Genomic DNA, 18,261 nt, shown 5'->3' on the forward strand with positions numbered 1-18,261 from the left:
CCACCCTAAGGAAGGGCCTAGACAAATGAGGGGAGCCCAAAGAAAGGCTAACACATTTTCCTTTCCCAAACTGACAATGCTGACAGGTTCTCAAAGACACAGGCTCCCCCTGCTGCTTTCCAACATCCTCTTTTAAAAGTGCTGTGGGCCGAAGGGCAGGCAACTGGTCCCTGGGGAGAGGTGCCCAGGACTGAGGTAACTTCGCCAGGGTCTTGGAGGAAGGTGGGGTCAGGGAGCCCCTATGATCCTTCCAGCCTCTTCCTCCTGGATTGCAGGTGTGTTTAAAATTTCTACCAGACCACCCTGTCTTGACCTACTAAAGAGTTGGGGACCGAGGGCCCCCATTGTCCTGTGTTCACTTTCTCCAGGCCCACTTGGCACTAAAGACCGAACTTTGGGCTCCCTTCCTTCCATCCCAGCCTGTTTCCATGTAGCAGACCCTTCCTAGGGGAGCAAGGAAGGGAAGCCACACATTGCAAACCCAGGGGCTCATTTTTCATTCTTTCTGAAACCTTTATATCCTCAGCCCAAGCGGCAGTGTTCCCTTGCGACCTCCAAGCCTGGAATTGTGCATAGCCTGGGTCTTGTATCTTTGTATAACGGATGTTATTTGTACGAAGGGCAGTTCGTAAACAGCACTTGTTCTTTTAATAAAAGAATGTTTTACTAAAAAAAAAAAAAAAAAAATTCAAAGAGACCTTGCTTTGTTTGGCCTTATGGAAGGGCAGGAGGTGGGCTAACAACCGTGGGGGCTTGTGGGTGGAGGACAGGGCATGTATGGTCAATGACCCTATTTTCAAGTACTTGGGGGAATCGTTCAAACCGGAATGCATAGAATATGCGGTGCAGGTGAAGATGCAGATATCCGAGCCCTGCTGGGTGATACATCCCCACACTGCGTGTGCTTTTAAACACACTGCCTTCGGCTCGGCAGGGCCAGGGCGGCACCTGCCAGTTCCAGGGCTGCTCTGCTCGGCCTACCCCTCCCCGCGCGGGGTCGGGTGGCGTCTTCCGGGTGGGGGTGGGGGAGGCGGAACGGAGGGGGTGGCGACCCGGACGCAGCGATGCGCAGAGCGGCGATGCGCGGCGTGGGGACAAGCCTGCACGCTGTGGCCATGCGCGGCGCCTCGGTGAGCTTCCTCTCTGGTGACCCCGGGCCGTCCAGCCCCGCCTCCCCGGCCAGGGCCAGACTCCTCCCTCGGCTGCGTTTCCCCTGGGGTAGTCATTTTTCCTAAGGGATCGCCGAGTGGATGCCAAGACCTGCCTCTACTGCGACCCTTTCCCCAACTCTTTTGTCGCTCCCACGCCCCCTTAGCCTGTGGTCTTTTCCTTCTCAGATGGGTTTCCGGCGCCCTCCCTTCTCCACTGATTTTATTTTTCTGTTTCCAAATCACACCTGCCTGCCTGCCTTGTTGAAGCTGTGCCAAAGGCGGGAGATCTCCTCTTGGCTGGTGAGTACACCGAATGCCTTCTTCCCTCAGCACATAAGTCCCCCAGTTCCCCAAATCTCAGAACTATGTCGAAGACAGCGACAGGAGACACCCCTGTTCCCAGCAGGCTCTGGGAAAAGTTTGGTGGACCAGAGGGTAGAAGGCAAGGAGCCAGGCTTCTGGACTGAGGCAAGGACAGTCGCTTGAGGGTTTGAAAAAAGGAGCCGGGATCATGCAAACTTTTAGTAGTACTTCAAGGCTTGGGATGACCCTTAACCTCTTATCTTCTCTGGCCATAGGCCCGATGGTTCCCCAAAAACCCAGCCAAGCCCGTGGTGGCACAGAAAACACCTATCAAGTTGGAACTTGTTGCCGGGAAAACCTACAGATGGTGTGTGTGTGGTCGAAGCAAGAAGCAAGTGAGTTAGTTATTCCTGTCCCCTTTCACTTAAATGCGACACCATTCTGTAGTTGGACCACCCTGAACAAGCCTGACCTCAGAAGCTAAGCAGGGTTAGGCCTGGTTAGTGCTTGGATAGATAGGAGATGCAGCACATATATGCCCCCTCATCCCCCTCCTTTGCTTGAGGTCAGCATGGTATATTCTGGGAACTTTCAGTCCATCCATATTTCCCATCTTTCTGTATATACCTGAGATAAAATGGGGGTGGAGAGCAGGGCTTGATAGCAAAAGGCCAGCTCACGGTGCGGTGTCCATCTTGTCCCTTCAGTAACGGCCCGTGCTGTAACCGGCGTCAATACCCTCTCCTTGCAGTCTCTCCTCCCTGTGTACTTCTGGGTTCCAGCTCTGGGGCACCAGGGGCTTGTCTGTCTTTCCCTCTCTTCCTCCTCAGAGGCAGCATCTGTGCCCATGTGCCAGGCTTCTGACCTCACTGCTGGGAAGATTCTGCCCTGTCTGATGCCATCCTGCATTATAGTAGGAGCCTCACTTTCTTTCTGGAGAACCCTGCACTGTTCCTGATCCTGAGACTCCTATGAGAAATCACATCCCAAGGCTCACTTTGCCAAAAATTTGCTATGGCCTTTGAACAGATATTCCAGAGGGTGGGGCAGTTTCTAGGGCATGCCAGCCAGAGAACTGGGTGGGGTAGGTACACATGCCTGCTCCTTGCCCTTTAGGCAGAGCGCTGGTCTGTCTGTCCTCCATTCTGCCCCTAACAAAGCCTCTCCCCTCTTTTTGGTCTTAGTCTTTATCATCGTCTGTTTTAGTAATGCTCTCCAGGCAGGCAGGTTGTCACAGACAGAACCAAGCAAGACTGACCCCACTCTGGAAAGGCGCTAGGTTGCTGGGCTCTCTCTCACACTGGGGAACATTCACAAGAATATCACTTTCATGGGTCAATGGACATTCACTTAGCAATTAAAAAATAAAAATCAGAACACACAAAACTAAGGGTGGGGATATAGCTCTCAGTTGATAGAACATTTGTCTATTAGCCTTGGAGTCTGTCCCCAGCACAGAATAAACAATATGATGGCACACATCTGGAATCCTAGCATTTGTGGAGTCCTAGGAGGACAGTTCATCCTCAGGCAATATAGCCTGTTCAAGGTAGGCCGGGATTATATGAGAATTTATCTGCGAACCAAAAACCAAAGAATGGGACAGGCAAGATGCTCAATGGCTAGAGGCCCTTGTCACAACATCTTCTTGACTTGTATGATCCCCAGGGCCCACTGGGTAAAAGGAGAAAATCAACTCCCCACAGTTGCTCTATGACTTCCGTGTGTGTGTGTGTGTGTGTGTGTGTGTATCAGATCCTGGGACCCAGGGTTATTAGTAGTTGTAAGCTAACCAGTTTGGGCACTGGGAACTGAACTCACATCCTCTGATAGAGCAGTAAGTAGTCTTAACCACTGAGCCATCTCTCCTGCCCTTCAGCATTCAGTATAGTGAGGCCATGGGGAAGTTCAGCAGAGGTCTGTGGCATGACTCAAATGATTATCCGTTGCCTAGAGACACCGGCAGCCTTAGGTCTTGGGGAATGCCAGTGTCAAACATTGAAGTTGAATTTTCCCGCCTCTAATATTTCCTCGAATGTGATAGTATGTTTTGTGTGTGTTTCTCTGCATAGATCTGTAGACCAGGCTGGCCTCAAAAGAGATCCACCTGCCTCTGCCTCCTGAGTGCTGGGATTAAATGCATGCACACACACACACCCACGTTTCTTTTTTAAGATTTTTTTTATGTGTATATGTAAGAGCATGCATGTATATTCAACATGAGTGCTGTGCCCAAAGAAGGCATCGGATCTCCTGGGACTGGAGTTACAGGCATATGAGTTACATCCCATGTGCGCAGCCATGTGGGTTCTGAGAACCAAACCCAGGTCCTCTGAAAGAGCAGCCAGCACCTCTAATCTCTGAAGCATCTCTGTCTCCAACCCCTGTGGCAGTATTTCTATAGAAGCAATTAAATAACGTTATTTTTATTTTTGTGTCTGTGTATGTATGTGTATGTACGTGTGCTTACGTGTGCATGCATGCACAGAGAGACCTGGAGGACACAGAGGGTGCTGGATGCCCCGGGGCTGGAGTTATTGGTGGCTGTCAGCCTTCTTTGACCCCACTGACTTCTTTTTCTCCCACCAGCCCTTCTGTGATGGCTCCCACTTCTTCCAGGGCACTGGCCTTTCCCCACTCAAGTTCAAGGCCCAAGAGACCCGCACAGTGGCCCTGTGTACCTGCAAGGCCACCCAGCGTCCTCCTTACTGTGATGGTACCCACAAGAGTGAGCAGGTACAGAAAGCGGAAGTGGGCTCCCCACTCTGAGGGGCACTGTGGCTCCCGGCCTTCTGCAGGCTTCCCCTCTGTGAAGGCAACTGTGCCGAGGCATGAAGGGGACATCCAAGGGCCATGACTGCTTGTTCGCAACTGTTCCTGAAAAACCTGTCACCTGTTGTGCAGTGGGAGAGCAGGCCCCGGGTTCTGGTAAAGCTGTCATTAAACGAGGCCTACCCTCTGAGGCTCACTGTGGTCACCGGCACGGCTCATACCACCTCCTGCTAGAGCTCGATCTGTGCAAGCAGAGGGTATCTGGTAGCCAAAGTGGAGTAGTTCAGATCCACTCCAGTCAGCATGGTGGGGCTAAGGAGCAGCTTCTCCCTCCTCCTCCCTCTGCCCCAAAGAACCACAGGCTCAAGAGAGTATGCAGTATTTATTACAAAACCAAGAGATACAAACAACCCAGGACAGGAGGGTACAGTCGCAGGACCTCAGACTCAGGACATGGTGCAAACAGACCCACGGGCTCAGGACATCACATTCCTGAGTCAATACTCTGGCCCTCCCGACCCCTCCCCCGTCTATGTACACATGAGGGAAACCAGGTAGGCAAGGTCTGCCAGTAGCTGGTCCACTAGGTAGAGTGGGGGTCCACTTTATTTTCTTGTGCTTCTAGATGCCTCTGTCCTGTCCCTGCTTGACCTGTTAGGGGTGGGGAAGTGGACTGGAGAGCTGTTGGCCTTTAGCAGAACTGGAGTCTGTGCTTGTCTGGGGTTACCCACCTCAACCCTCCACTCTGGGCCCCCAGTATCACCTCCAGTCTTGCTAGTATGGGTTTCTGGGTCAGGGTAGGGCAGGAAAAGTCCCACATAGACTTTGCAGGGCAGGGGTCTCCCCATAGCCTAAATCTTCTCTCCCATAAAGGTAAATGGTGCAAAGGCCACACACAGGAAAAAAAGAAGGGGGATAAAAAAGGGAGAACCATCTAGAACCATCTAGTCTTTGCACAAGGTTCCCACTGTCCAAGGAGGTGAGGGAGATGCCTTCTCCATGGCCACTGGGTCCTCGCAGCCAGAGGACAAACTGCACTTGTAAAAGGCACTGTCTTAGCAATTCTCTGGATATTCAACAATGGGGAATGGGGGGGGGGGCGCTTACAGGGGTGTGTGGGGGAACAGCAGAGGTGGACCCCATATTTAGTCAGCCAGGAGACCCTACGTGTCCTCTGCCCTGGGAAGCAGAAGGAACACAGGGGAGGGCTTTAATACTTCCAATGGCCCCTTAAGACTATCAGGTAACCCCCAGAAGAGCAGAGCAAACTACAGAAGACACCCTAGACACAAACACTCCCACCCACACACACACACACACAGACACACACATACAGTTTGTTTCCTGTGGCATTTAAATTAATCTGGTTGGTCCATAGAAAATAAGTATGTATATTTGGTTTTTCCTATGTACATATATATATTTATATATAGATAGATTATTTATTTATAAAACCCACCTCCCACTGTGAAGATGGGGGGAACCAGGGAAAGTCAAAGGTGGAAAAAGGGGCCCAGAAAAAGTAGAAGGGAGGGGAGAGGTGGCTGCTGAGGGAGAGGGTCTCTTTCCTCAAGTTAAGGGGGGCAAGGAGCTCCATTAACAGTCATCTTGCGCCCCCTGCTGGTAGAGGATGGCGTTTGCAGGCAGTTCGAAGTGCCCCCGTTGGTAGCAGAGTTGGTCCCACTGGCAGTCGAAGGTGGAGTGGGGGAGGTAGGGTGGGTGGCTGGGGGGCCATGGGAGCTGGGAGAGCCATGGGAGGGGGTCGCAGGGCTGGGCAAAGAGGAGGAGGTGGCTGGAAGGGTGGCAGGGCTGGGAGCCTTGTCGCTGACTGACTCACACTCTGATGCCCCGCTGGTGTTGGTGCCTTCCGAGGGAGTGGGCATTGTGGGCAGGGTGAGCCGCTTGCAGGCTGGCTGGACCCGGTACTTGAGTGGGAGAGGCCCATTCTGTGGTGAAAGGGAAGAGGCCAGCAATAAGAAAAGAAAGTATCAGCAGTGAGACCAGCTGGGGACCACCCATCCTGCACCCAACCAGGAGCAAAGGGAAGAGGAGACAGCCTGCAGAGTGAAGAATCAGATGAAGCCAGATAGAGACACAGACCCAGTGAAGGAAGAGTGTAAGAGATGGAGGTGGGGCTGTAAAGCCATAGAACACCACCGTGGTGCTGTGACCCCAAATCTGAGTGGTAATGGCCTGGGGAGGGTATGCCAGTAATCTCAGCACCCAGGGGGCTGAGGCAGGAGGACTGCTATGAATTTAAGGCCAGCCTGGACTGCATACCAAGTCTGAGGTCAGCCAAGGAGACCCTGTCTCAAACAAAAAAAGAAATGGCCTAGAGCTGACCTGTCATGATGAGCCACCAGGGCCAGGCCCAGCTCCAGAGACAAGGGATGAACTGCCTGATCTAAGAGGGTGTCTCATCACCATGGCCACGGACCAATGTCGTGGGGCCTCCTCCCTGGGACTGCCCCCACCTTCTACCACCTGTCTCACAGGCTCACCCTCCGCCAAGGGTAGATGTAGGCAATGTCCATGAGGGTGTAATATTCCTTCAGGGGCTCATCTTCATAGAGGATCTCCACCTGCAGGGAAGGAACGACACCATGAGGCCTGGCGCTCACACCCCTGGCTGCCAGGGCTAAGTCCTGGGGGTTGGACGTGAGTGAAATGGAAGGTGGTTTGCAGGAGGCCACTCCTTGCTGTAGATGTGACTTCCCTTCCAGAACTGTCCAAAGTCTTCCAACCTGTCGGGGGGGGGGGGGCCTTCTTTCTAGGGCCCCTAGAGAGCCATCGAGGCCAAGGGGGCCCCTTGCCCCAGGCCCGTGCCTGTGCCCCAAGGAGAACTACAGAAGCAGCTTTGATATTCCCATCCTGCATCTGGCCTAACTGGTGTCTCCCTGACCCAAGTGTTAGGCTAAGTGAAGCCTTTGCAGGAGCATCTGGGAGCCTGTCTAAGAAGCAGGGTCAGTGGAATCCGAGACCCACAAGGAGTACTATGTGCTGTGTTCAACAGGGTCCTGGAGCTCCCTGGCCTTCTCGAAAGGCCTGACATGTTTTTGCACACACAGCTCCCCGGTCTTGGGCCTTTTGCATACAATCACAGACTGTCTCATCCTGAACAGTTGGGCTAGCCTACCAGTCTCTGCAGGTCCAGCTATATTGCTATGTGATGGCTGGGATGCCCACCAACCAGACACACTGATGGACCCTGATGTCTGACGTGAGGCATTTACTCGCCTTGTACTTGCTGGGCACATCCATTTTGTTGCGGAGAAATTTTGCGAGGTGCATGACAGTCATGGCCGCTGGGCATCGCAGGAAGCGCAGCCCTGTCTGTGGAGGAAGGTGTCCCAGTGAGAGGGGCTATCCCATGGTACTCTCTCAGCTCACGGGTCACTCCCAAGGCCTCAACACTCACCTTCTCCTTGTCCCCATCCCCGTTCTCCATGAGGCCCTTCTTCTCCTCTCGGTCCCTGCGGGAAAGAAGCGAAAGATTGTGGACCAAATACACATGTCTGACAGGGCCTTGGGAAGATGGGATGGAGTGGGGAAAGGCTTAGGTTGAACTTGCCTGACTCCTTCGTAGAACTCAATGGAAAGACTGACAATCTCATCATCGCCCAGGGCTCCCTTCTCCTGCTCTAGGACCTCGCCTCGGTCCTCGTTGGAGCCATTGGGGACTGTAGAGGGAGACAGCTCAGAGGGATTGGTCAAAGATAGTGCAAGGGACTGAGGCCCTAGCGGATGGGAGTGAGGCTGAGCCCCACCCCCTCTGGACAACACTGCCTAGCAAGGAGGTCTGGTAGAGGTGGGAGGGCCAAAGCTGGCACACTCCATCCTCACAGGTGGGGCAGCTCTAGGCACTCAGGTTGCTTTGGGAACCAGAGCATGCTTGAAAATGAACACACTCACCCTCCGTCAGGGGGTACGCTGCATAGAAGTCCCGCCGCCTTTTCATCTCATCTAGAGGAAGGAGGTAGAGCATGAGCGGGCAACAGCTGGGAAATGGGGGAGGTGAACAGGGAAACACAGGGGCTTGGGATACCTTTAAAAAGCCCGGGCACCAACTTGTAGACAATGTCCTGAAGGGTTTTGTCTGACCTGGGAAAGAACATACATGAATGTGAGCAACCTCTCCAGCCAGGTATCAACATTGTCCCACTTTTAAGCCTGGCAGCCATGCGTGCTGGCTCTCGGTCTGGCACTTCTTAGCGTTTGTCAAGCTGGAAGCCACTGGGAGGCAGGGTAAGGGGACACAAGCCCACCTGATGCTCAGTAGTGGCCGGGTTTTATGGACCTGGACGTCACACATGGGACAGTATTTGTTGGTCTCCAAGTAGCGCACGATGCAGGTTTTGCAAACTTGGGGTGTGGACAGAGAGAGGACAATGAGAACCCTCCCTGCCCAGGCCTGTGCTTACATTCAGCCTTCCCTTCCCATCATGACCCAGTAGCTCAGGATTACTCAAAGGCCCAACATGGCATTGCGCATTCACACATCCGGCCCATTGCGCCCTGTCTACCCTTACGCCCTACATCTCTGTGTGAGACAGGATGGTGTCCTGCCTAACATACTAAGTGCACCAAGTCCCAGGCTCCTCTGAGCTAGCCTGGTAAGATACCCCACCAGTCTCTTTAACCAATCTGACAGCAGAAATGAGTGGCCCCAACTCTTCCGGGGTCAAACTGTAGCCAGAGATACCAAAGAAAGGAGGTTTCTGATGCTGTCCTGGAATGAACTTCTGGACCCAGGACTACCTCTACTTTGTCCCTTCTCGGCAGTTTCCCAGTGACCCAGGGTCTGCTTCCCAGGACGGCAAGGGCTGTTCCAGTTTCCCTAAGCAGTGTCCCCAAGCTGGGCACCCCTGTACTAACTCACAGGAATGCAAGCACTCCACAATGGTGGTGGCGTCAATGAAATACCCCCCACAGAGGGCACACATGAGGTGAGGGTTCAGCTCCGTGATTTTAATCCGTGTGGTCCGATGCATGATGCCAGGGGTCAGGACTGAGGAGACTTGGGAAGTGTCACCCTGGGAAATAGAAACGGGATCAGAAACGGCGCCACCCTCAGCCATTTCCCCACACTGCTTCTGTTAATAGCCTTCGTGAGCCCATGACCCTTTTTTCTGTCTGAGATGTGGAACCAGGCCCACATTTGAGGCGGACTGTTTCTGGTCCTCTCTCTGAGTGCTCATTGGGTGTTGGTTGCACAGGAGGCTTCTGCAACTTTGACAAACAAGGTGCTATGCCATCAAGCAGTAGGAGAGATTGGAGCTAGAGTATAAGAAACACTAACCAACTCTTGAAGATGGATGTGGGAGGGCAGGAAAATGGAAGGTAACAGTGCTTTTAAAAATATCTTCCTGGGAGGTGGGGGTGGGGTGGGTGTGGAGTGGTGGTGGCATCTCCTTTAATCCCAGCTCTAGGAAGGCAGAGGCAGATGGATCTCTGAGTCTACAGAGCGAGTTTCAGGACAGCCAGGACTACACAGAGAAGTCCTATCTCAGAACTCTCCCCTCAGCCCCCAAAAAAGATCTCCCTGGGACCCGTGGGCCTGTGATAAGTCTCACCAGATAAAGGTACTCGTAGTCAGGCTTAATGACCCACATGGCAGAAGGCGAAAAGAAACGATGGCTGCAAGTTGTCCTTTGACCATTCAAGTGGCCAAATATTTACTGAGTACTAACAAGTGTGAGAAATCATCCAGACAACTCAATTCACTGACTAAAATGAAGAATAAATTACCACCACTCCATTGATGAGAGAGATCTGTCATAGGGAAGCCTTCTTGGGAGATACCAGGACACAGGCCCATCACTTGTCCTTTTGACTGTGTCCCACTTAGGCCTCAGAACACTCCCTCCTCTGATGTCCCTGGACACATATAGCTCCTTTTAATCTACCATGTGCTGACCCTTTGGCCTTCCAACCAAGAACCCTGACTCGGGTTTTCATTATGTCCCAAGTTATAAAGGAGCAGCAAGCTCAGCCTGGCACAGTACTCTACGTGTAGTCCAAGAGCCTGGCCAAAAGACCTTTGCTGCCCTGTGGTGAGAACCACCCCGTGGTACCCCCTCCCCCTCAGGACTACACTAAGTGCTCTCTACTGTGCACATGGTCCAGGAACCCACTTTCATGAACACAGAATTGCTTCATGTGCCATTGGTATCCCACCATATTTCAACCTGGTGACTTCTGCCACCTGTTCATAGGCTATCCACCAACAAACCACAGGTTCGCCTAGACACCCGCCAAAACTGGCCAGAGAGTGTTCTCTGTCCCCAGTTCTCCGATGCACCTGGCCAGGCCCTGGCAGGGCAAAGTCATTTCAAAGCTGGCTCTGGCTGTGGGCCGGAGGAGGCGGCCTCTCTCCTTCTCTCCCAGAGCAAAAGCTCAGAAGCTGGGCTAGAGAGGCTGGCCAAGCCCCAACTGCTCCTTTACAACTACAACCTTTTCTCTTTTCCAGAAAGATTTCTAAAGCCATCACACTGGGTTTTCTAGGACAAGAAATTCACAGCCAGGATCAGCAGTTTCTATAGAGACCCCAGGATGAGCCTGGCCAGGACCCAAACAGCCAATAAGGCCCCAGGGCACCTGGCCAGAGACTGGGATAGATGAGAGACACAAAGGCCACACTTGGGACAGAAAAGAAAGAGGGGAACAAGCCAGCCGGAGGCAGTGAGGCAGCCACCCCTGGCCTGCAAAGTTTCTGCCCCTATAGGTGGCCCTAGCTGGTTCTCCTTACATGGGGTCCCTCTTTACAATTTCAGAGGTTGCTGGCTACTCTACTGTTTAGTTGTTTCCATGGTAACGCAGTCCCTGGCAAGAAGCCCAAATATTATTACAACCATCCAGAGGATAGAACAAACTCCAAGTGGCTGTCTCTTTGAGCGTGGGTAATAGCCACCGTATGTACGTGCTGTCTGGGCTTCTGAAGGTACTTCATGTGACTGCCTTGTGTGTGTGTCTGTGTCCAGAGACACAGAAACAGAAGTAAAGTGTATCAGAGTAGCCAGGGACTCTAGGCTGCTAGGGTAAGTTGTCTGTTAGCCTCTCCCCTACACATGTGTAACACACACACACACACACACACACACACACACACACACACACACACGGGCGCGCCTTAGCCACTTTAATCACATCTCACTTCATTTGCAAATAGATACCGGTTCCTAAGAAGCCACAAAAGCCTTACTCAGCCCATCATTTTTGAGGTTTCCCCCAAGAAGGCCCAGGGTAGTAAAGGAAGGGCAAGCTATGGACCGAAAACCTCCTTGTCTCCCCTGGGGAGCAGAGAGCCTCCCAGTTCCCCATCCCTAGGAGCCTCAGAAAGCCACCACTGGTGCTGGGGGTGGGGAGAGGCACTGATTGGTTCCTCACCTGATTGCCATGGTTACCTGCAGGGCCCTGTCAGCAGGTGCCAAGAGTATCTGTAAACAGGAGCTGGAATCCCCAGCACATCCCCTCCCCATTTCCCTGCCCAGAATCAGGACCTGTGTTCATTCCTCTCTGGCAGCCAGCGAGCTGTGGTGATGGGGGAAGAGGGGAAGGATGCAGTGCATCAATCACTATGGAGGGGGCAGTCGGGAGAGACAAAGGGACCGTGGAAGAAAAAGTAAAAGACACAGGCCCCAAGAAGCAGAAAAGGTTCTCTCTGGCCCTAGCTCCTGGCTCCCAGGGGGCCCAGACAGGAGCAGGAAAGGGGCTTGGTCAGCACCAAATCCCTTGCCATTGGAGCTCATCTTCCTCTCCCCATACAGCCCCCTGCCCACAGACATCTCACATCTCTCTAGTGAACCAGACTTCCTTCTGTCCTGTAGGTGTTGGCCTCTGACAACAGAGAGAGTGCTGCTGCTGCTCCCAGGGACACCAGCCACAGCCCTCTCTGCCTTGCTTGTGCACCAAATCAAGTCAAGCCCCAGGTGGTGAGAGGTCATTCAAGGTCACATCCTAACTTGACTAGCAGGGGTGGATGTGATCTTTGAAAGCATGGTCTGCAGGCTTCTCATCTTACAGAGGAAAAACTTAAGATGGGACTTGTCCAAGGTCACACAGCGGAGCAGGGGCAATGCTCCGACAAATATCTGCCTGTTCTAATGCCCAGCAAATGCTGGCACCCAGTGGGTGTGCCTTACTCAGCTGAAGAGCTAAGCCAGTGGGTAGAAGGGTGGAGGGCAGGAAGCCCATATAGTGGGCCTGCTGAAAGGGAGGCCAAAGCTAATGCCTACACACCGCTTCCACAGTACAGATGGGGGGAAACTGAGGCACCATGGGAAGAGCAAGCCAGAGTGTAGACATGACTTTGTGGCACTGGTTCCCTTCCAGCCCCATAGACCCAACTATGCACACCTCATGTGTTTACGTATGGACCAGGGCACTCTGCACTAGGACACGGTGAAATCTCTCTTCTCCTAACCTTTGACACTGGAAAAAGGCTGAAAGCCTCCTCTACCCACCACTAGACAAAAAAAAAACAACAACAACAAAGAATATACTCAGGGCAACACTGCAAGACAGCATATCCAGAGCTAGACACACCCCCTTCATCTCTCACAGCCAGATAACGGTGGACACACACAAGGCACACAGACACTTGGCCAGACACACACTACTACATACACAGCTAGACTGGCTCCCACTCCACAGATGTAGAAACCATCCCCACCCACTGCATCACATCCAGCCTGAAACCGGAGCCACTAACATTAACCTTCTATGAACCCTTGATCTTCTCAGGGTAAATTATAATTTAAGTCTTCCAGCAACAAAAGCAGTTCGGCCCCCAACTCCACTCTGGGGCCAAAGGTTGGAGGCTACAGTTGACATCTGACCTGTACAATATGTAACCTCTTCCACTTCAGGCTTTCTCCGTTCCCATGGCAACAGCTCCATCAACCAAGATCTCAGGGAGTCATTTTCCCTCCTCCCTGCTCACCTCCCAATACTTCAACTTGACCAGACTCAGGCGGCAGGCGGACTGGAGGCTGTTTCCTGCCTCACTCCAAACACAGGTCTAAGTGCACAAGCCCCAACCTTAAGCTAGGGGAACCCCTGGGAAAACCTCTCCACTCAAATGCTGCAACAGAGCAGGCTTTATGCTCCTCCGGTTACAGTAATAACACCTTGGCGCAGGGATAGGGATGTGTGTGTGTGTGGGGGGGGGGGGGTCATGAGTTTCAGGAACAGTACAACGGCAAGAAGTACAGAGCGGGAGGCCCAGGACTGTGAGAGCTGGCTAAGAGAAATCCCTTGGCGAGAGCGAGCCCAAGAGAGACTGAGGCAGCATGGGGGATGGCGGGAGCAAGGCTATGAGACAAAGACGCAGGGTAGATTCGAGGTAACACCTGTATATACTTAAAACATTTAAATTCACACATGCATACCCTCCTCCTCCCTGAAGCCAAGCAGAGCAATTTGGGGTAGACCCGGGCAGTGGGGGAGGGAGAGAAGGGGGCTTGTCTAGACGTCCCTGGGAGACAGGAAGGGAGTGGGGTGTCTGCAGGCCCAGAGTTCCTCAGCTTTCAGAGCTAGCCGCGCCAGGGCTCAGGGAAGAAAGAGTAGCCTCTTCCATTCGCCCCCCCCCATGGAAGAAGGGACAGCTCATCAGACCTCTTGGCCACTACTGCATGCTAAATCTCTCCTCGCTCCCATTCTACCCCCTCCACCCGTGCTTCCCCCGGAGCCCAGGTCAAAGGATCAGGCACCCCAGTGACCGAGTAGCCACTCCCTCCTTCCCTAGAGCCAAACTTTGGTGGGGCCCCAGGAGGGACGTAGGGAAAAGCTCTGCCGAGGTGGTTCAGGGAGGGGGCGGGGCGCCTCGCACCGGGACTGGGGAAAGGGACCTCTGGGGGAGGTGCCCAAGATCCGGACCCCAGCAGTTAGGGCGCCCTCCCCCGGCCTCGCAGCCACCAGAAAGCCAAGTCCCCTTCCTCCGGGCCTCAAGTCCTCGCGCGTCTACCACGCTCACTGCTCACTCGAGAGGCGACCCTGGCCCGACTCGAAGGGGGCTGATCGGCCAGAGCCACAGTCTGTTCCGGCTGGTGAAGACACTGGGTTGGGGGGGTGAGACCCACCCTAGCGTGTGCCCCCAAAGCCCTCGTGGCCGCCCGGACCCTCCCCCTCGATACCTCGCGAGCAGGGTCTTAGCAGGGGGCTGCTGCACAAAGAGGAGGTGGTCGAGGGAGACGCCAAATCGTTAAGAGGGGGAATCCGCTTCGGCCATCTTGGAAGGGAGGAAAGGAAAAAAAGAGACCGGGAGCGGGAGAAAGAAAGGCGGACGGGGCAAGATTGGACAGCGGCTGGCGGGGCGGGAAGGGGACGCGATCGGCAGGCCAGGCCTGGGCTCCCGGCTCCCACTGGGGTCTGCGGGGAAAGGTGGACCGGTCCCGGTCGGCAGCCTCAGACGCTTACGAGGTAGCAGGGAGGCAGGCGCGAGTCGGCGCCGCTTACCTGGCTTCGGGGTCCGGTGGGTCTCGGGGAGGGGGGGATGGGAGGGAGGGAGGGAAGGGAGGGGAGGGGGGCCACAGCCCTGTCGCTCGCTCGGTCGGCGGGAGGGTAGAAACCTATGGTAAGAAAGGAGTTTGTAAGAGCAGCTTGGGGTGGGAGGGAGAGTGGGGAGGGGAGGGGACGCGAAGGGAGGGGAGGGGCCGTGGAGGGGGGGCGACAAAATGGCTTTTTTCCTCCAGACAAGAGTAGGTCCCGCCCACTACTCACCCACGTGACCTCATTCCTTCAGGATGTTTGCAGAGAGGGAAAGAGGAGGGGGAGAGGCTAGCTCAGCTGCTCTCCACGGCGGTGCCCTGGGCTTCCCCTAAACCCGAGGACCCCTCTTATCCAAACAGATCCCTTGAACCGGGAGGAAAGATCCCGTTGTGTTTCCTCCAGTCGCGATACCTCCTCCTCCAAAAATAAGTGTGTGCCCCTTCTCCCACCAACCCTGCGATTCCTACTCTAGCTGGGGAGCTTGGAAAATGGTGAGGTGCAGACTGGGCGGAAATGTGTCTTGCAGCACCCGATGCCTCGCCGCCACCGAAGGGCGCTTGGGCGGGGGACACGGCGCCGCCGGCCACGCGTCGGAACGAGGTTTACTCACTCCAGCTGACATTCCCTTGAGAATCCTCAGTGCGCGTGTGACCCAGAGCGTGCCCCCCGCCCCCCGCCGTTTCGGGGACGCCGCCGCACCTCGCAGGGAGCGCACGGTGGCCGCGGGGTTTGGCTGTGGCCGAGGCTGGCGCGCTCGGCGTGCTCGGGCGGAGAAGAATGGAACGCAATTCGGGGCGGGGAGAGCAGCCCGAGACACGAACTCAGGCGCCGAGCCAGAGACACAATAAGTAGCTGAATTCGAGAGGCCCGGGCGCAGTAGGAAGCGACGAGTCGACAGAGGACGCGCGCCTTTTCGCCGCCGGTGCGCCTCCCTCGCCACCGCGGAGGAACCCGCGACCGCGAACGCGGACGATGCGAGCCGACTCCTACGGTCACCCTCGGCTCCACCCAGCGCTTGCTCTCGGGTCCCCTGCGGCCCCGGCCCCAGACAGGAGAGGAAGGAGAGCTGGAAGAGACGGCGCCGAGGAAACGAATCGATTCTGCGTTACCACGAGAACCGTGGGCCTCATTAGGTCTCTCGATTTCGCTTATTCGTTACTTCTGATTTATTGGGGGTGGCCACTGTGACTTTCCCTTCAAAGAGCTGGATTATCCGGCCTGAAATGCCTTTAAGCGCCAGCACAGTGGGTTGGCTGAAGTAGGGAACGAATCTTCGTGCAGCTTCGGAGCGCCCACTTTCTCTCCTTATCCCAAGCTCAAAGCAGCCCCGAAGTTGGGGGTCTCCGGACTGAGTGCTTTCACACACTGGCCGGCTCACCAGGAGCCCTGTGGACGCCGGCCGTCCAGTGACCCCACCAGTTTCAGCCCTCGGCCCGCGCTGGCCGAATGACGGTGGAGAGGGCGGGCGGGAGAAATTTCCTCTTAGACCGAGTGATCCCAGAGCGAGCGGGAGAGGCCCCGGGAAAGTCGGTCACCTGCCTCTCAGACCTTACATCGGGCACCACGAGCTCACGAGCTACTGTGGAAAGGGAGCTCGGGTTAGACACGCCCACTGTCATCAGGGCCAGTGTATCTGGGATTCTGTTACAGTGAGCACAGGTGCTCAACAGGAAAGATACCGCAACAGGGACCCCCCCGTCTCTTGCCTTTTTCTTTCCACTAGAAGTCCCCGAACAAGAGAAAACCGAAGGGGCGTCAGAAATCTCGATTCCATCAACACCAGCACTCAGGAAGGTCTGGCTGCCCCTGGCTACTACCTTGCTTATTAAATGGGTATCCATTTACTCCTCAAACAGCTATTAAGTTCCAGTTCGGAGTAAACCGCTGGAGAGTAGGAACGCGCCGAAGACCCACTGCCCACTAAAACTCCAATAAATCATCTATGCTGGGACTTTGTTAGACTTTCTGGCTTATTAAGAGAGCCCCTGACTCAACCCTTCCCACATCTGAAGTCCCCTGGTCTTTCTTTATTCTATTAACCATCTTAGAAGCACCCGGCATATGCGAATGTCAAGTATTGCTTTAGGCAGAGCAGGTACGCTGGGCTTTGACATAGAGCAGGGGCCAGTGAGGGCAAGCCTGAAAAGACCCTTCTTTATCCGTCTTTTGAGGTGCCAGGTGGCCCTCTAGGCTTGTTCATATGGGTGTGCAAACCCCCATGGGAGAGGGAGTCCAGAAGACACTTCCTTTGAGCCAAATGTCTAGAGAACGGATTAAGAGCCTTCCTGCCCACCTCAGCCAATACACCTCAGCAAACATGAAGAACCCTTGCTTCTCTTCATGTTTCTGTCTGTATCTTACCCTGTCCTCCAGCTGATAGCTACTCATAGGGAGGGTCGCTATCAGTCATAAATCAGAAGTTCCCAAAGAGCAGGAACCTGGGACATCAAGGCAAGGGCTGTTTCCAGTGCATACTAGTGCTATGCAAGGATGAGATCCCTTTTAATATGGTGACAATGGCCATTGCTTGCAAGTGCAGCTTTACCTCTGTGTCCTTTATACTTCTCCCTCCTGCAAGCAATACCCTTTGTCCATCTCTGCTTCCATCCCCTCGTTGTATGCCTTTCTCCGTAAATCACAGCTAGCTAGTTCCTCTTTCACCTTTATCCCTCACTTTGTCCCCGAGGTTTCTTTCCTGCCTCTTTCCTCCGGAACAGATGTCCTATTTCAAGTTTATATCATCCACTGACACAGACAATGGAAGGCTGTCCAGTCTCCACAGCAAATTCAGTCTTAATCCTAGGAAAAACACATTGTGAAACATGGCAGACAGACAGAAACCTGTCCTTGGATTTTCTGTAATCCAGATTGAGGGAAAGAGTGGTCAGTGGAGGGGGCGAGACGTTAGGGAGAAACTCTATCAATGAATTTCTAATATAAATGAGTTGGTAGAGACTCTGGCTTTTGTGATTCAAAGAAAATGGCACACAACCAAAACTCTAGACCGTCCCTGGGTGGGCTCGAACCACCAACCTTTCGGTTAACAGCCGAACGCGCTAACCGATTGCGCCACAGAGACAGCGACAGTCATTCAGGCGGCGGAGAGCCGAGTCAATAGGAGCGATCGCGATATGGCGCAAGAACAGCGATAACGCGAGTTTTTCCAGCGAAAGAAATCCGATTCCGCAGAACCAGGGCGGGTTAGTCTCAGGAAGGAAAGGCGAGGGACATGCACGTCCCACCGGGGTTGCCCCGGAGAGCTTGGCCCAGGTTATCCTCGGTTAGTGATGTGGAAGGACACAGAACATTCTTTTCTAGCGTGAAGAGAGACTAAGGGCTATGTCAGTCGACCTGCGGGGATGGGGCGAGGGACTTCAAAGGCTGAACAATCTGTAGCACCCCCAAAAGAACAATAACAAAATCCCCCTCTGCAGCTGAACCATCGCAGCACGATCGGTCATCTTCCCATTCTGCAATGAATGACCGCCCTCGGTATAGTTGGCGCCAGTAGGTATTCCTGGGTAGTTCGCAAAATACCCGGAACACA

General features: G+C 54.1%; 2 protein-coding genes and 1 non-coding gene across 8 annotated transcripts; 1 reads left to right on the top strand and 2 right to left on the bottom strand.

The window, feature by feature from the left end:
• The first annotated feature begins 1,009 nt into the window (after positions 1–1,009).
• Cisd3 (CDGSH iron sulfur domain 3) lies at positions 1,010–4,386 on the top strand. Of its 3 annotated transcripts, none has more exons than XM_051175511.1 (4): positions 1,010–1,130; positions 1,419–1,451; positions 1,730–1,849; positions 4,044–4,384. In XM_051175511.1, exons 1-4 carry the CDS (start codon positions 1,065–1,067, stop codon positions 4,221–4,223), a joined length of 399 nt encoding a protein of 132 aa, XP_051031468.1. In that variant the 5' UTR covers positions 1,010–1,064; the 3' UTR covers positions 4,224–4,384. The 3 variants fall into 3 exon arrangements, with proteins under 3 accessions (XP_051031468.1, XP_051031461.1, XP_051031455.1); XM_051175504.1 differs by having other exon boundaries at positions 1,028–1,130; positions 1,338–1,451; positions 4,044–4,386; XM_051175498.1 differs by lacking the exon at positions 1,010–1,130 and having other exon boundaries at positions 1,207–1,451; positions 4,044–4,379.
• A 207-nt stretch (positions 4,387–4,593) lies between these two features.
• Pcgf2 (polycomb group ring finger 2) lies at positions 4,594–15,442 on the bottom strand. Of its 4 annotated transcripts, XM_051175440.1 has the most exons (11): positions 15,325–15,442; positions 14,682–14,794; positions 9,106–9,259; positions 8,492–8,588; positions 8,272–8,327; positions 8,139–8,189; positions 7,798–7,906; positions 7,645–7,699; positions 7,464–7,559; positions 6,728–6,808; positions 4,594–6,172 (listed from the first exon to the last, which is right to left on the bottom strand). In XM_051175440.1, exons 3-11 carry the CDS (start codon positions 9,215–9,217, stop codon positions 5,801–5,803), a joined length of 1,029 nt encoding a protein of 342 aa, XP_051031397.1. In that variant the 5' UTR covers positions 9,218–9,259; positions 14,682–14,794; positions 15,325–15,442; the 3' UTR covers positions 4,594–5,800. The 4 variants fall into 4 exon arrangements, with proteins under 4 accessions (XP_051031397.1, XP_051031408.1, XP_051031386.1 ...); XM_051175451.1 differs by lacking the exons at positions 14,682–14,794; positions 15,325–15,442 and adding an exon at positions 14,360–14,627; XM_051175429.1 differs by lacking the exons at positions 14,682–14,794; positions 15,325–15,442 and having other exon boundaries at positions 9,106–9,336.
• Positions 15,443–17,719: 2,277 nt separating this feature from the next.
• On the bottom strand, positions 17,720–17,793 carry Trnan-guu (transfer RNA asparagine (anticodon GUU)). Its single transcript has one exon. It is a non-coding gene; the product is annotated as a tRNA-Asn (tRNA).
• Positions 17,794–18,261: the final 468 nt, after the last annotated feature.

Source organism: Phodopus roborovskii, unplaced genomic scaffold, assembly GCF_943737965.1.
Source record: "Phodopus roborovskii unplaced genomic scaffold, PHOROB, whole genome shotgun sequence".
Taxonomy (NCBI): domain Eukaryota; kingdom Metazoa; phylum Chordata; class Mammalia; order Rodentia; family Cricetidae; genus Phodopus; species Phodopus roborovskii.

Excerpts from the sequence above, each read along its gene's own strand:
- Pcgf2 (XM_051175429.1), bottom strand. The coding sequence starts at position 9,304 with ATGGCTGAGGGTGGCGCCGTTTCTGATCCCGTTTCTATTTCCCAGGGT. Across the intron at positions 8,328-8,491 it reads CGGCCACTACTGAGCATCAG|GTCAGACAAAACCCTTCAGG; the intron begins GTGGGCTTGTGT and ends GTTCTTTCCCAG. Across the intron at positions 6,809-7,463 it reads ATGTGCCCAGCAAGTACAAG|GTGGAGATCCTCTATGAAGA; the intron begins GCGAGTAAATGC and ends CCTTCCCTGCAG.
- Cisd3 (XM_051175498.1), top strand. The coding sequence starts at position 1,251 with ATGCCAAGACCTGCCTCTACTGCGACCCTTTCCCCAACTCTTTTGTCG. Across the intron at positions 1,452-1,729 it reads GGGAGATCTCCTCTTGGCTG|GCCCGATGGTTCCCCAAAAA; the intron begins GTGAGTACACCG and ends CTCTGGCCATAG. Across the intron at positions 1,850-4,043 it reads GTGGTCGAAGCAAGAAGCAA|CCCTTCTGTGATGGCTCCCA; the intron begins GTGAGTTAGTTA and ends TTCTCCCACCAG.